Source organism: Streptopelia decaocto (assembly GCF_964273445.1).
Source record: "Streptopelia decaocto genome assembly, chromosome: 9".
NCBI lineage: Eukaryota > Metazoa > Chordata > Aves > Columbiformes > Columbidae > Streptopelia > Streptopelia decaocto.
Window position 1 is genome coordinate 14809098 of NC_138664.1, and position 16490 is coordinate 14825587.

At 39.4% G+C, this 16490-nt stretch overlaps 1 protein-coding gene across 2 annotated transcripts in view; it reads right to left on the reverse strand.

Moving 5' to 3' along the window:
• Positions 1-16490, reverse strand: part of MYO1E (myosin IE) — an 85889-nt gene that overhangs the window by 43567 nt on the left and 25832 nt on the right. For both annotated transcript variants that reach the window (XR_014184861.1, XM_082061059.1), the window contains exons 2-4: positions 10041-10184; positions 7261-7350; positions 6245-6339 (exon numbers count right to left, since the gene is read on the reverse strand). Coding sequence is in view for 1 of the 2 variants with exons in the window: in XM_082061059.1 (XP_081917185.1) it covers positions 6245-6339; positions 7261-7350; positions 10041-10184 (329 nt within the window). In the remaining variant the exon portion in view is untranslated. The remainder of the gene's footprint in view (positions 1-6244; positions 6340-7260; positions 7351-10040; positions 10185-16490) is intronic.

Below are 16490 nucleotides of genomic sequence, written 5' to 3' on the forward strand. Positions count from 1 at the left end.
GCATGCCAGACAATCCAACCTCATGCTTTATTTCATACCTTAAAGCTAACTTCATTTCAGCAGAATTCCTCCAGATTTACACCAATGTTGGTGCAAGTCTGCCTTGACCTTAATGAATTTACCTTGGCCTGGACAACAATACTAGTACAAAAAAAACAACAGATGGGTGTTGGTTCAATGTCATAAAGATACCTGACTTTTTTTCCTTGTGCAAAATCTGTGCTCTCTTTAAGCTCCTGAATAATGTCAGTGAATGTTGTTGACTCTTCTATCCTGTGCCTACTTGTTCCTGGATATGGATCAAATACACATCTTTTCCTCACAAATTTAAGCTACGTTTGCCAGAGAAACATCAGCAAGTCCTGTGCAGGAAAAGGACTTGCTGAGAATGTCAACTTATAGCTCTTTATCAGCATGAATAATGGAGACGTTTCCAAAGGTTTAATTCTGAAAAAGCTCCCCAAACTGCCAGGCTGCATTTTACACCCTTAAAGCTTCCAAACAGTACACACATACTGAAAGGCACGTTTGTTTTTTTCCCCTCAGAAATGTGTTCATGCTTCTGCCTTCTCCTGACTGCAGTTTTACAGATCAAACAGGAACCTTGAAATGGTGAAAAAAAAACCCCAAAACCCCACAAACTTCTTGATCATCTCATCTGTGAAGTGTGGATTATGATTTTTATTATTCCAAGTCATCTTTTCCTAAGCATCAAGAAGAAAGCCTGTATTATTGGGATCTGCTGCCTTCACAGGGACAGACAAGTTTGCTGGATGGCAAACTGTTTTCAGAAATTCAAATCAGCAACAGTACGATAATTAAAATAACATTTCTTCAAAATTTGCTCACAGTAAATTTTCTCATCCTGTGGTAAAACGAGACAGACAAACCACTAACTGAATCATCCTCTTGAGTTTCTATATGTAGTTTTCAACTGAATACAAAAGAGGATCCAGGGTCAAACACTGAATGAATTTCATCAGGGATTATATATCACAAAATAAAAATTTAACACCTTTCTGTAAGATTTTCTTTGATGCATAAATTATCTTTATCCCGTTTGTTTAAATTAAGGGTGGCTTATATTTCTCATTCTATAGTGTCTGCCACAGAAACTGACCTGGAGGAATATAGTTCCATTTTAGTCTCTGTTTTGGTCTAAGTGGTCCTTTATAGTAAGTTAACTTGGCCAAAAGACTACCTTTCAGAGTTTGCTTTAGATTTGCACATGCATACATTTTTTCATTTTTAGGATTTTATTGATCGGGGATGAGTAAATTGTCCCAATTAAACTAGAATAAAACATGATAATGCATTATTTATGAACCAAAGTAACTTTATCTGATGGGATGGTATCTTGTCCCCAGTGAAAGCTCAGGTAGTCAGCTCTAGCAGAGAAATTATGGCATTCCTGCCAAATTATTCTCATACTGAGGCTTTTTCACATACATCTTACTGCTCTGCTGCTATTAAAACTATTTTAAGGAGGGGTAAGAATAATTTCTAGCTGGGTAGGTTTAAGAATGTTGGAAGTATAGAGGTTTTCGAAGGTTGAAAAAATGATTATAATGGTTTAAAGTAAGCAGATTGTGGTACTGACAATTTTCTCAGACTTTTCTTACTAAAAATAGAAACAATACATAGTCTCAATCACTAGCAAAAAAGATAATGCTTTGAAAGAGGTATTGTTTCTTCTAGCACTACTTGCTACTTCAGGAAAATGACATTTTGTTCAGCAAAGTCACATTTTGTTCAGCAAAGTCAATTAACACTTAGCTGAAACCAGAATAAGACTACAAATACAGAGGGAAAAGTTTTTGCTCCTTCCTTCCCAGGAGAAATACAATCAGTGATTAGAGAGGCAAGATGCAATAACTAGCCTCATCCTTCCCCTTAAAACTAATTTTCCGAGTGATGTTTAGTATAGAATCCCTGGCTATAGTACAGTACCAGTAATACCTATGTACATCACCAGGACAGTGTCGAAATTTGAATAACAAATACTTATAAAGAACTCTTGGTTCTGCCAGTAAAGAGCATTGCATATGTAAAATACTCTGATGTGTTTGGATAAGCTTTTTAGTTTGTTTATATAGCAAATTCACTTTCCCTAATTATGTTCAAGGAAACCTCAGAGAAATGTTTCTCCCTTCTGAAGCAGAGGCTTTAGCTAACTTTTCCTCCGGCACTAGATTTAAGTTTCTACCACCTCTCCATTAAAATTCAACCACATTTCCAGTTGGATTCTGTACAGATGTTTTAGAACAATCAAGTCATTTGAGTCTTCTGTAAAGCTGAGATACAGAACCTGACTAGAAATCTCACATTAAATTCTGAACTTAATATACAAGATAGATGGGAGCTGTTCACAAAAAACAGTTGGGGTGGTAAATGATCTTTCATTAACATATATTTGTAGTATTTTAAATGTATTGTCTTTTCAGGTATGCAGTCATCATACACAGCTTTACTGTGCTCAAGCACTGCCACATGGATGTCAAATGTAAACTAAAATTACAAATAAGAACTGAAAACCTGCTTTAAAGAAACTGCATCATCTCCTGGCAGAGATTGCAGAAAGAAAGTGAAAATAAAGTCCTCAACTTTATAGAAAAGTAAAAGTTTAAGAACACTCTGAATAAACACATTTATTGCTACACAATAGAAAAATAATAATCATAATCTCCTTTCTCTTGATTAACGGCAATGATAGTCCAGAAGAAAGAAAAAGTCACAACAGACAAAATCCTGATTGGACAACTCCTTGTGGACAGTTTGGGAGGGCCGCCATTCCACGTGAGGAAGAAATGTGAACACAGTCTGCTGTGACAGACATTTATGAGCTTGTTTCAACAGAGGTTTAAATATCACGACCCAGTAAAGCATAAACTTAACAACAAAATCAACTCCAGTCTAACTGCATTACTCATATGACTAAACTTCCTTTGTAATTCTGCTCGGTGCCACGAAAGGAGGGCAGACGACTGCGGGCGCTGCTCCCTCCTCCCACCTCAGCACACGCTCTGCACCCGCACCCAGCCCGGCAGAGCCCAGCCCGGCAGAGCCCAGCCCGGCAGAGCCCAGCCCGGCAGAGCCCAGCCCGCAAAAACCTCACTGTTGGCACCACCAACTGCCACTCCAAGCAGCTCCTGGCTCCTCAGCTGGAATTAGGCACACGTACATGTAATTTTTTTCATGCATATACACATACACTGTTGTTACTCTGCTAGTGCAACAGGCTTCCTTGGCCCTGGAAATGCTGTTTGGTATTATCACCTAAAAAGATGAGTTTTGGTTGCTATCTATTCAGCCTTTCAGAGAACTGTATTTTCTTTTGAATCTGCTTTCCAGTTCATTCACTGACTTTTTGAAGATGAGCTTTTTCTATCAGTGTCCAAATGTATTATTTAGAGTTCTGAAATTAAATGATCCTCACACACACCCAGGGTCCCGACTGCAGCAGGATGATGTGGCAGGAGACATGAAGCTGTAACAGCTACAACGTTCATTTCATTCAAGAGTGGCAGAACCTTTGGAGCCCCTAGTCTGCCAGCAACTTCAGTGCCTTCTGGTCTATGAAATAAAACGTAAGCAAACAAACCCCAAACTTCAAGAACTTCATTCTTATGCCAGCTCTAGTTGTTAGAAATAGGGATGACGTTAAAATCAGAAAATACAGGATGTCTCTAAACAGTTTCAATTCAATGCGGTCAAAAGGATTAAAGTATCAACCAAACAAAATCAGTTTTCCAATGGCTGAGTTACTTAATTTCATAAAATAATTTCCAAGTGTCCCAAAATATCAAATACCATCATGAAAACTACTTGTAAGTCTAGTCCACAGTTTTTACAGTGTTTGTAACATGAATAATCACAGGAAAAATAAATGTGTAGAAAGGAAGAGGAACTCTCTGAAATGTCACTGGCAGACATGATTTTTCTTGTTTTAGTTTTGCAGTAGATTTCAATTAACTCCAGATTTTGTATAGGCTGTGCACACACTGAGAGAAAATTCACTCTGCATATACAAAATGCAGACACTCCAAAGAGCATGTCATCCATCATTCAAGCTCAAGAACTCTCACGTGAATTTAAACCCATAAGTCTGCAGCTCAGATCTGCATCTCAGGTATCTGAACATGTGACCGTCTGCATTCATTGCACTTCGAGGCATTTGCAATGGATCAAAAAATACTTTTTTTAATCACAGTTCACCAGATCTTAAAGGCTTTTAATATGAATTTAGCTTCATGTGAAACATCCCAGCCTCTGGGATGTTACTTTATTCAAAAAGCAAAATAAAACCCAATTTTATCCATCCCTAATAAGTCTGAATTTGACTAAATGGGACTAGTAACTTCAGTATGGAAACAGGCATCCGTTTTCCAGAAAAGACAACTGAGCTCAGGGAACAATTCAGATCTATGACAAACAGGAGTACAAGCATCTTGTTTCATACGGCACCACGCTGTAGCCAGGGGCCCAGGAACAGGGAGGCCCTGACAGCAGTACAGCTCAGCACAGCAAACTCTTAATGCCTGGCTGACCTTCCTACATGTAAAATCAACAGTCTCCACATACCTACATACACTTGGCTGATGCTAAGAGGGACACACCTGTGCACTTTTCCACTGTAACATGTCACCTAGGAAACTCTGCCTGCACAACCCCCAGGTACAGATTCAAAGGAATAAAACAGTGAATGTAACTTTCAAACAATTATTCCTCACAAGCTTTCATGGCAGCTCATCAGTGAGATATATTAATATGAAATCCATTTTCACACTGGATCATTCAGGAGTGTACAGACACACTTGCAGATGGAGCACCGCCACAAGTAGGACCCACATACTGAGCCCAGTTGTCACTCCTGTGACAACAACAAATTAGTAAGTGGCTGGTGCAAGGACATTTAACTTTAAACATCAGTGACCACCCACCGTTTCCTGGCAGGTTCAGCCCAAGGAACTGGGCGCACTAGGTTACCTGCCCCTGATCGCCACTGCCACCCTGCTCCCTTGGGCGGTGACACTGCGGGGCACACAGCCACCCGGGGAGGAGACCAGACAGGGCCCCTGGACAAAGAAAACATTCAGTCTTGACATCCCTCTGTTGTTAAATTCAACAGCAGTTACATTCATAGTGCTGCCTCTCGGCATGACCCACAGACAAATGATAGGAAGCATAAGAAAAGCTGGTTTTAATAAAACAATGACACTTTCCCTTCAAAATATTTTTTCTTTTTCTCCTTTTCCCCAAGTCCTTGGAAAAGTCTCATAGGCCAGCGCTCTATGAATGCTTTTGATCACCCACGCCATTAAAAAACATGTTTGAGCACACACTCCCAATTCATGTATGTGATTTCTCTGTTTATAAATTACAGACATCTACTACTGAAGGTCTAATATTTTCTTCCCACATCCCAATGGATTCCCCTGCACAGCCCCTGTGATGCATGCACCCACCCTGGACACCTCTGCCGCAGGTGAAGTGCAGTTCCAGGTGCGCCACAGGGAACCTCTCAAGTTTTCCATGTAAGAAGGAAAGTCAGAGGAGGTACAATGTACCAGCTCAAACATCCTGCAGTTCTTGCTCTCTGCACACTTTCATTATTATACACCATCGGTAAACCCACAGCTGAGAACAAAGCATACCTCCACCCAAAACTCACTTTGTGACTTAAGTAATGCCTGTCATTAAAAACGCTCAGTAATAGTTCCACAGTGAATTCCTTCCACCTAATAATTAAAATAGATTAATAGTGAATACAAAATTATTTTTCCTGTATCTCTCTCCTCCTTTTGTCTCTGACTGAATGCAAGTAAAATTCCAAAAGGATCAACACTACATTTATTTTTAACAGGGGGAAAAAAGAAATAGCACTAAAACCAGAGTATGGTAAATGCCGTCCATGTGAGAATGTTTGATTTAACAGTTCCTGTGGCTGCTATACTTGTCAATCCATCTCTTTCCTGTAGCCACTCAAGCTATTGCAGTTTTGGTTTGGGGCATGAAGCTGGCTATGTGACTAAGAGATTTCTTGTGGTTAAGCTATCGTCAGGATTTCACTGGAAAACAAAAGCGAGGCTCAGAAAGTACTTAGCTGTCCTAGAAAACCCCAAAACGTTCAGTGGGCATAGACACAATATTTTTATTGATATAACAAAAAATAACCTTTTCTGCTTTTTGAAGTTAAAACACCAAAGGAAGATGAAAAATATTTTTTCACAGATCTTTTTCTTACCTAATAATGACACACTGATTTTCTCTGTCAATAATCATGTTTCTGTACATGCTGTCTGCAAGAGCATAAATATGTGGTGGGTTTTCATATTGTGCCTAGAAGGGGAAACAGAGAATTATTTTTCAACACAGCATAAAATAATAAATTTTATATATAAATTTTTATTTCAACTGGAATAATTATTTTCCTGGAAAAACAATTGTGAGTCCCAATTTATACTGATTTTTCCCCAGGAATTTTTTTGTTTGTTTAATAAAAACAAATCACAGTGTCTGGGTTTTGTTACTGATCTTTCTCTCATGCATAATTTTCTCCTAAATTGCTGTAAACACCCTGTCCTAAAAATGGTCCGTGCTTGAAATACATTACTTGTCCAAGAGAAACTCACATAATGTAAGCCTATTCCACCAGCAGTCATATGCTAACAATAAACTACCCAAACCGCTCGGCAGAGCCTGGTGCTGCAGGTCTCACTTTCATCCAGAGCCCACCAAACCAAGCAGTTTCCCACATCTACAGATATGCCCAGCTCGAGTGGAGTGGAAAGCTGACTTCTAAAGTCCCCAATGTCCTTGTCCTGAGCCACTCTTCAAGCTGTATTTTCAAAAGTGGCACCTAATTTTGGCATCTCAATTTTTTTATTCTTCTTGTCCAGCTAGAGAGTTCTCAGGTCATCGTCTCCAAATGCACTAATGGCTGTTTTGTATTGTGCAGCACACTTTAAGCATACAATAACGTAAAAACGGCCTTTGCAGGAGGAGGGGTGTGTCAAAGACAGAAACCTGATATGGATTAGAGTTAATCAATACAAGTATTTTCTTGAAATAATACTAATCCTGTGATCCAGAAAATTCAGTTTGAAGACCCAAGATATGGTAATGGCTATCAGCCAAATCCTCCCAGGCTACTGCAATGCTACCAAAACCCAGTAACAAATGCTTCCAAGAGTTCAACCACGTAGAAAAATATTTACATGTCCCCGAATACAGCAGTACATTTCAGACTGCTTTACTTACTGCTCCTTGGTACATTTCAATTTCCTTTTCCCCAAAATATGGCATTTGCTTGAAAGGATTCACAGAGATTAAAACAGAGCCAATATATGTCTGTATTCAAAAGAAGTTAAGGTAACTACAGTCTCACAAACTATTATCTTACCACAAGTGACTGCCAAATAAGTTTTCCATCTGTTACATAACCCAGCACAGCTTCAAACGAAAAAGTAAAAACCCCACAGCTTACAACAATTGTTAATAAAAATGAAATTAGCAGGCTTGCCAGAATATAAACATATCATAAAACGGGATACTTTCATATTCTCAAAATATTTATTTTAGGAGAAGCTAAGTATAGAAATATGTATCAGAGCCCAAACACGACACACCTTGAATCAAAATACAGAAAGGAAACGGCATATTTAAACTGGTTTACTCCTTTGTAACTGAGGATGTTGTATTGTCAGTACTAGAAAAGATTGTTTTGACCTTTGCAGCACACAGTACAGTGATGAATTCTGATCTCATAGTCAGAGCGCTGAGCACACACAGTGGGATGGAAACAGCCACAGCAAGCTCAACTGGACAGTCACTCAGCTGCGTGTGGCAGTGAGGGACTAAGGGATTAGGTAATTCAGTGTGTGGTGTTATTTTATGAGTGTAACTATTAACAGTCCCTAGAAGTCTTATCCTGCCGGCTGCCGTGGAAGACACTCAGTTTCAAGCCTTTATTAGTCACAGAAAGCTTTTTTGCAACATTTTGAATGTTCATATTTCACTGTTCTGCATTCAGCTGCACATGTACCTACAATTACAAAATACTTTAGAAACCTGTGGAATTAGAAGTGCGGTGTACATACAAGAAGCAACTGATGAAGAACTGACAGGTTCTTTGAGGTGGGAGTCAGGAGTGTGCCCACGCCAATGAGTCCAAAACACTTCCCTGCAGCTTTCATTAAACAATCTGGAATTGTTCATAGGCAAGGTTACTATCCAAACTTTCCATGCAAAAGCAGGAAAACTAACAAATTTATCCTGCTGGATTATCCACCATAAGAATGTCTTATTTTGGTGCCACAGCACAACATGGTAACATATTAAAGAAGTATAACCCAGAGAATATAATTTCTGTATTGTTAATTTGCAATGCTTTCTTCATACACTTTTTAATTTAATGCAAACAAGAGTGACAACATCTGGGTCTCAAACATAATAAATCAAGCATTCATTGTGTCAGTAGTGACAGTTTTCTGTTGGTAAACAATACCAGCATTTTCTGGGATGATTTGGTAATCTCTCTGCAATGTAGCACAGAGAAATGTTCATTCATGGGTGGACACACAAACAACTGAAAGATTCAAGAGATGATCTCCATTTTAGAATGAAAAGCCTTCGCAGAACTGCAAAAGGAGTCTTTTCTCTCTACACAAAGGAATTATAATGCTTTAAAAGAAGACTCTGATCCCTCAGCGCGACCACAAGTACCCTTGGAAAACAGACTTATTTCTGCTTCAGTAGAAAGACCATCTCAATGTTAATCTCAGTTATTTTTATAAGAAAAAAAAGCATAAAGCCATTTCTTCAGCACAGAGCACTGAAGACTTTGTGAATATACTGCATGGAAGATGCAACATTCCACAGGGACAAAAGCATTCGTGTTACTAACAGAAAAGCACTACAGTTTGCCCCAGTACTACAGTTTGGCAAATACTGTGCAACTTTACCATGTTTCTATAAGGCAAATTTAATAATGGCATGGTCCTTCATTGAACAGAGGGTCCAAACGCTTGTGCACATGCACATTAAAAACCTCTGCAGTTTGGAACGGCAATGTCAGTACAACTGCAACATTAATTTTCATCTATCAGTCCTTGCTAAATTGAGCTGCTACTCAGCTCTTAACCATCTGAATATATGGAAATAGACAGATGTTATATTTCCTTCCCTTTCTGCTAAAAAAAGTTAAACTCTTCAAGGAAACTGTTCTCCAGAAACAACTAGGAAGTATGAAAACCTGGCTACAGCAGAAGAAGAAACAGTATCACTTTCTAGTGCACAATCATATTGACTAGTGTTACCAAATTAATTATTGCGGCACATGCTACATTGTGAAAGCTAAAAATGAAATAGTAACCTTCTTATCTTAAAGAATTCCTTTTATATGAAATAATAATATTTAAAATACCAGCAAAACTTTGGTGCTGAAATCTGATTTTCTTCTTAGGTTATATGTTCAGGTAATTAAATTTTTCATGTTTTCATTAATCATAGAATAAAAATGTTAAGTGTGAACACTGTAGATTTACAGATGTCCACCTGTTTCCACCAGCCCGTGATTCACAGTATTAACAATTCCAGAATAACTTGTAAATGGGGTTATATCACAGAAGAAATACTATTTTGAAAAGCATTAGAATTTGGGAGGTATGGAAGACAACATGATCTCAAGACACATGTATACACCCTAAACCTATTAATTCTTACTCTTAGAAATAACATTATTGCAGTAGCTTCAGGGGTCACATGGATATATAAATATATGGAGCTAGAGGCCTTCAACAATGAGAAAAACAATTCCATATATCAAAAAGAATACTTTAAAATAATTTTTCAGATCTTAATTTCAACCCTCATAATTAGCTCAGTTTACAAAGCATTTTGTGTAATCCCGGGTGAACTGTCACATAAAATGCTCAGCATTTTTGAGAAATCTTCTTAAAGAGAATACACACATATAATTAATTTCTCACTGGCTCAGCAAGTCCACAGGGCCCCACTAAAAACAACACCATAAAGGATACAAAAATATAATCATCCATGTATCGCTTCTTCAAGTTCTCCACTATGGAATCCTCTGTGATTTTGGAAAGAAGGACCATATCGTCCACACCGCTGTGCTTGACATTGTGGCTCTGCCAGTGGTATCTGTAGTGGCCTTTGCTGCCCTGCAAGAAAGCACAATAAGCATCAAAAAGGTTACTATGTTTCTCATTAGCATTAAATAACCAAACCCAATCTATTCAAATTCCAACTTCCAAAATATTTCTCTTTCATTGAATTCTATTCCTTGATCCAGGCACCACACAAAAGCATACAGAAAATATGTCCATTGACTTGCCTCTGAACTACTTAAGAATCGCCCTCAAACATTAGAGGGTAATTCCATGGGGTTTTCTGAATGTCTGCACACAGAAGGGATTTCAGATGGCAGACACTTCTAAATCTAGCACGGAAAAAAACAAAACAAAAAAACCCAAACAAACAAACAAAAAAAAACCCCAATCACCAACAACAAAACGCCACACCACAACCAAACAACACAACGATTCCAACTGAGATGCAGTTACTGGAAGCTAAGGATGCATAAATTACACTCCAACAGTGCAACTATTAGTAGTGAGGATAATTCCCACTTGAACTGTTAAATTGGGTACAGTGGATTCTCCATTCTTCACAGTCTTTTAAGTGAAATCTGCACAAATGGCAGCTGTGAGCCTGATCAGTAAGTACTCCGTGACATTCTGCACATTATGTTATGCAGCTTATCGGTTGCTTTTGATGTTAGTCACCATCCTTCACTGACATCAAATTAGATATTCTCTCTCCACACTTGGAGACTATTTCAGGATGCAACTGAAAACTTGTGACATTTCAAGCTCTACCACTTGAAATCAAAATCTGGGTGTTTTAGTGTTGTGGTTGGGGTTTTTGTTTGGTTTTTATATATATATATATATATATGCATATATATAGATATAGTTATTTTTTTCCCCCAGCTGATTTGAATAGGAGCTAGGTTCTACGGATACACCAACAAACAAATTTAAATCCAGTCTAGATCAATGCTATTAACCAACCTGGCAGATAATGCTAATGGAGTTCGACCCTCTTGCCTTTTTATATTTCAGTTTTTGTTTACACAATACTGAAATTAGTGATGCTGGAATTAACGCATTTTACAGTGAAAATTTACCAAGTACACTGGTAAGGAAGATGTGACCAACAAAATGGCAATTCTGTGTATTCCCCTCATTTTTTAATACCACAATTTCAAGCAATGTGATTTAGCTACATTGCTCTCATGTATGTTATGGGATCAAATCATATTCAGCAGAATACAAGAAATCTTAACTATTATAAAGTATTTTGCAGAACAAAATAATGCATAATTTGTTACAGATTAAGTAAGAAAACACAGGTACTCTAAATACTTAGGCTGGACTCAACTATTTTGAAATGGGACATCAGTAACTTACAGAGGTGCAAATTTTCTGTGTACACACTTCCTATGCAACTACTAACACAAAAGTGCATCTGCCAAATTGTTTCCTCAAATAAATAGCCAAGCACTTGCACCAACACCAGGCAAAAGAGTAAGAACTACAAATGGGGTCGGGGAGCACAAGGCTTTTATTTTAAGCTGAGTTGGTTAAAAGTGTTCATTAAACTAGCCTTGGACTAAGTTTTTCCACTAAACTCACTGTCCCTATTAGGGGGAAAACCCAACAAAACCTAATGAAGACACAGATTTAATGCATAATGTATTTGCAATATTAATATTAGCAAATGGGGTCGGGCCTATAGGTTAGCCTCACTTCAATTTGACTGACATACAAACCAAAGGCCAGCTGGATTTTTATCTCAAGTTAAATTAACTTGCACTAAACCCAGACCATTATACTACTGCAGACAGCACAGAATTTGCAGACTTTACATGTGTTTTCTATTAAGTCTCCAGCCATTGCTACCACTGATGCAGCTCCATCACTGCAAACGACACTGTAAAACAATTGCAAATTTTAATTAAAAGAATGTTTTTAAATATAGTATACCAGAGTATATGTCTGAAAACACATAATCTCATCAATTTTCTTGAACATCCACAACCTTACGTGAGTTTTAATAAAATAATAATCTCAAACAAGCTTAGTCTGTGTGAACAATGTCAATTTTATATTTGAACAATGGAAGCAGTGATCTGGAAACACTGAGAAAATGAAGGAACCAATTAATTCTTGGAAATAGTTATAAAACATGTGACTGAAAGGAATCAGTTGAAGGTTGGGTTATTGGAGAAAACGGAGATCCAACACAGAGGCATTTCCTTCAGTGTACTCATCAGTTATTTGTGATATTACACTTGGAAAAAGGAACTGGCAGGATGGACAAAAAGATACGGTATCAATATAAATACAGTGAATTGCATTCTTCACAAAGCTCAACAGAATGTGGTTTGGTATCAGATAATAGAGTAAGCTACAGAAAATGGGTAGTAAACCAGAGTGGGAAAACAATCAAGCTTCCCATTGGAAGCTACAGCATTAGACCTAGTAAATTCAATGAGAAGAGGACAAAGCTCACAAAGCCACGGGATCCATGGAAAATGTGCACACAGTCTGCAAAACAGCAGGCTTTGTACCAGTCAGCGGCTGCTGCTGGCGGTGATTAAGGCACGCACGCTGCCGGGCCAAAGGGCTCTTCCCCAAAGCCATGCCAGCGGGCACGCCAGCGCAGCGCCAGGAAACCTCCCCTTGCCCCAGAGTGGCTCTGCCCCCCACCCGCACACTGCTACAACCGACACACCGCTACAGTCCGCATGCACACCCCTACAGCCCGCACACACACTGCTACAGCCCGCACACGCATACCGCTACAGTCCACACACACACACCGCTACAGCCCACACACCGCTACAGCCTGCATGCACACTGCTACAGCCCCACCACCACCACCACCCCACCACCACCAGTATAGCTGACACACCACTACAGCCCTACAGCCCGCACACACATTGCTACAGCATGGCCATCCAGGCCGAGTGCTGCAGGGTCCCACACAGCTACATGGAAAAGGATGCAGAGAGATTTAATAAAAAGGCAGCAGCCTAAATATCCAAGAAAGCAAAAGCATGGAAGACACCTGAGAGTGGTAGCACGAAGTAGTTCACATTAGCATTCTATCACAGCTTAAACACCAGTTGCCATCAGTAGCTTGGGACTACACTTTTTTCCCTTACAGCACAGCCTTATGTGCAAATACACAGAAAAGCAGCAAATCCTCACCACATTATTGTCAGACTTCTCCCTAGGATCTAGAAATAAGCCCAAGTATCAGTAGTGTCTCACTGCATCTGTGGTTAAGTTTTGCTCTCACTGTTCCTTCTCCAGGAACCTAACACCAGCAGGATGGCCACACACAGTGGCTAGCACCTTCTTGGTCTGGGCAACCAAACAGGGAGTGCTGTTTCTACAGGATACCACCTACTCCCAAGTTCTTGCTCCTCCAAGCATGAGAGTCTAACCTGAATTTATCAACTTCAGTCACTTTCAACTGGTACTATAACCATGTCCAGCTAACAGTTAACCAGGTTTTATATAGTTTTGAAATAATAAGAGAATCTTCCTATCACAAGTCATCTGAAAAAAACTCCACATTATGAAGAGTTGTAAAAGCAACTCTATTTCTCCATTTTGTGTATTTCCTAAAGGTCAAGGACATATGCTTAAAAATTACAATGCTCTTCAGTTACCCAAATTGCAAACACTAATTATTTGTTCATATTGGATATTTCTTGAGAATTTAACCTTTATTTTAACATACACATAAAAATGCAGTACTCTGATCTGGAGACAATTTACACCCGAGCTAGTTACCTGGTGTCCACCTTAACTTGAACCTCCTTTGCAGGAGGACTCAGACTAATTGAGTCAGCTGCTAATTGCACTCTGTTGCCCTTCAAACAACACACTGTCCCGTCCACCTGCTCCAGGGATAGGCTGGGTCTCCTGGGGCTCCCCCAGAACTTCAGAGCCAGCAGAGCAAGGGCCAGTGGGGATGCCCCATGCCAGCGCTGGCCACAGCGGGGCTGGAACAGAGTCCCCTGTGGCGTGGTCAGATCTGGGCACACAGAGGCTCGGAGCTTGTGGTCTGCACAGTTCACATGTCAGCGAACAGCAACTTAGCTTCTCTTAGCTTTTCTCAGGGAAAGATGTGGTCTAACTGTACAATAAATAAGCAAATGAAGTCTTTGTGTCAGCACCAACAATGCCTAAGCAGCTGAAAAAAAGATGAGCTGGGCAGATTAGGAAAAATACAAAAAACAAAAACTCAACAGCCGGCTAAACACCACAGAAGTGGAAGCACGGGTGTTGAACAACCCGGCTGCCAGGCCTCCGCCGAGCCTCCTGTGCTCCCAGCCCAGCCCCCAGCCTCACGCCGGGAACGGAGGCTGGGCGGGCCGGCTGGAGTTAAAGGCGTGTACTGCACTGCTGTCAGCTGTTATTATTCAGTCGGTTGCTGTTTTAGGCTCAAAATCAGATCTGCTTTGCACTGACAAGAATAATATTTATGAGTCACAAGCTGACCCTGCAGGCTAGGAGCCTACTGTTTCTGAGCAGAACTGCCTCAGGAGCACACAGGCACCCTCCTCTCCACCTCAACAACTTCATTATCTTCAGCGTCGAAACAATCCAGACTCTAAAGAATGTTAAAAATTCTACTCTCACTTTGTACATCTCCCTAACACCCACTCATTAACAGACTAAGACAATTGCTACATTAATACCAAGAGAGGGAATGTAAAATTCTTCCTATGTACTAAATACTGTCTATACTCTCTGTACTACTTTTGGTATGATATGGTTAAAGCATATTATTGTTTCATTTGGAGTCAATAATAAATATTAATGAGACTTTTATTTACAGAACATTTTTGCTGCCCTCCACCTTGTGTTACAATAGCAACTGCTGGTTTCTTACTTTTTGTCTTTATTATTGTTAGTATATTTGTACATTATCCTAAGCAACACATATTTGATGTGGCTATAAAAAGATTGAGTCATGCTGTGTCACAACAGGGTTTTCTTTAAACTGGAAAAAAAAAGCAAATATTTTTGTATTTCAAGCTGTTTAAAAATAGTACGTCTAAAAATAAAGCACTAAAAACAAGGGATCAGAAGACACTGTATATATTCTGTCCCTGAGAAAGAACCTTGTTTCTCTCTCTCCATCAGAACTCTGTCTAAACTACGACAACCTACATGCCATAAATAATCATTCATGGTTCCCAAATGGGAAAAATTGCCATCCTGAATCTCTGACAGCTTTTTTCGGTAGCAAACATCAATCCTCCATCCCAGTGCAGAACGGATTCTCAGCCCCCACGAGGGAAGTAAGAGTGTCATATGATCACAAGCATGAGCTTTTATTTTTTTCAGTTATGACAACATATTATTGCACAAAATCCTTGTAGTTTTGGAGGCATGTGTCTATCTACTCAGAGAAGTATTATGAATACAATACTAAAGGATACACAGCTATCATCTTAACCAAAGATGTCACAAAACTGAAAAAAACACATATCAGCTACTCTACACCTGACATCAATGCTTCTACCAATGGAGGCATATCACTAGTGTCATCCGTGCATAATTTCTATCAGGTTTTCCATCTAACAAGAAAAAGAAACACAATTTTTTGCAATGACATAACCCATCAAAATTGCAAACTTTTATAATCCACTTACAGGAATCTTTCACGTATTTCTATAAAGTGGAAAAGTCTGCTTTCTCAGTAGAGGATACATCAGAAATACTTAACGTGGCTTTTGGTCCTTGACTGGGATAATCAAAACTGAAAAGACATAGTAGACAAAAATACTCTTGTATATCTAGTGTTAGAAAAAATAGAGATATAATCTGTAATGATGTGACCATATTTCAGAAAGAAATTAAAGGAAGATAGCAGAATCAGCTAGATCAACAAAGATAGAGGGCAAGTTATTTAAATTTAACATGACAGAAATATTAAGGGAGACAAAAAGCAGAGCTTTAAGATTTCAGGAAAGAGCAAAGCAAAAATACTGAGCATCTAGCAGCAGGACATTTTATACAGAGAACTAAAAATACCAACATTGCATTAAGGACTGGAAACTACTAGCAGGTTAATATCCCCAAAACCATAGCTAGGGAAATAAAATACTAAAAAAATCACCAGTTCTCAGTGTTTGCTCTCGGAGCAGAGTCTGCTCAGGCCCCTGTGACAGAAGGGCTGACTCCCCAGCAGGGCCAGCTCAGGCAGGTCCCCACGTCACCCCCCGCAGCCAACGCCAGAGCAGCCGGGGCCGCGGGAGGGACAGGACAGAACCGAACCCAGAGCCTGCTCACCTGGGCAGCAGGTGCACGCTTGTAACACAACACCAGTTACAGCAATGCGAGATGCCTACAGGCTACACACATTATGCTCATTTTCAG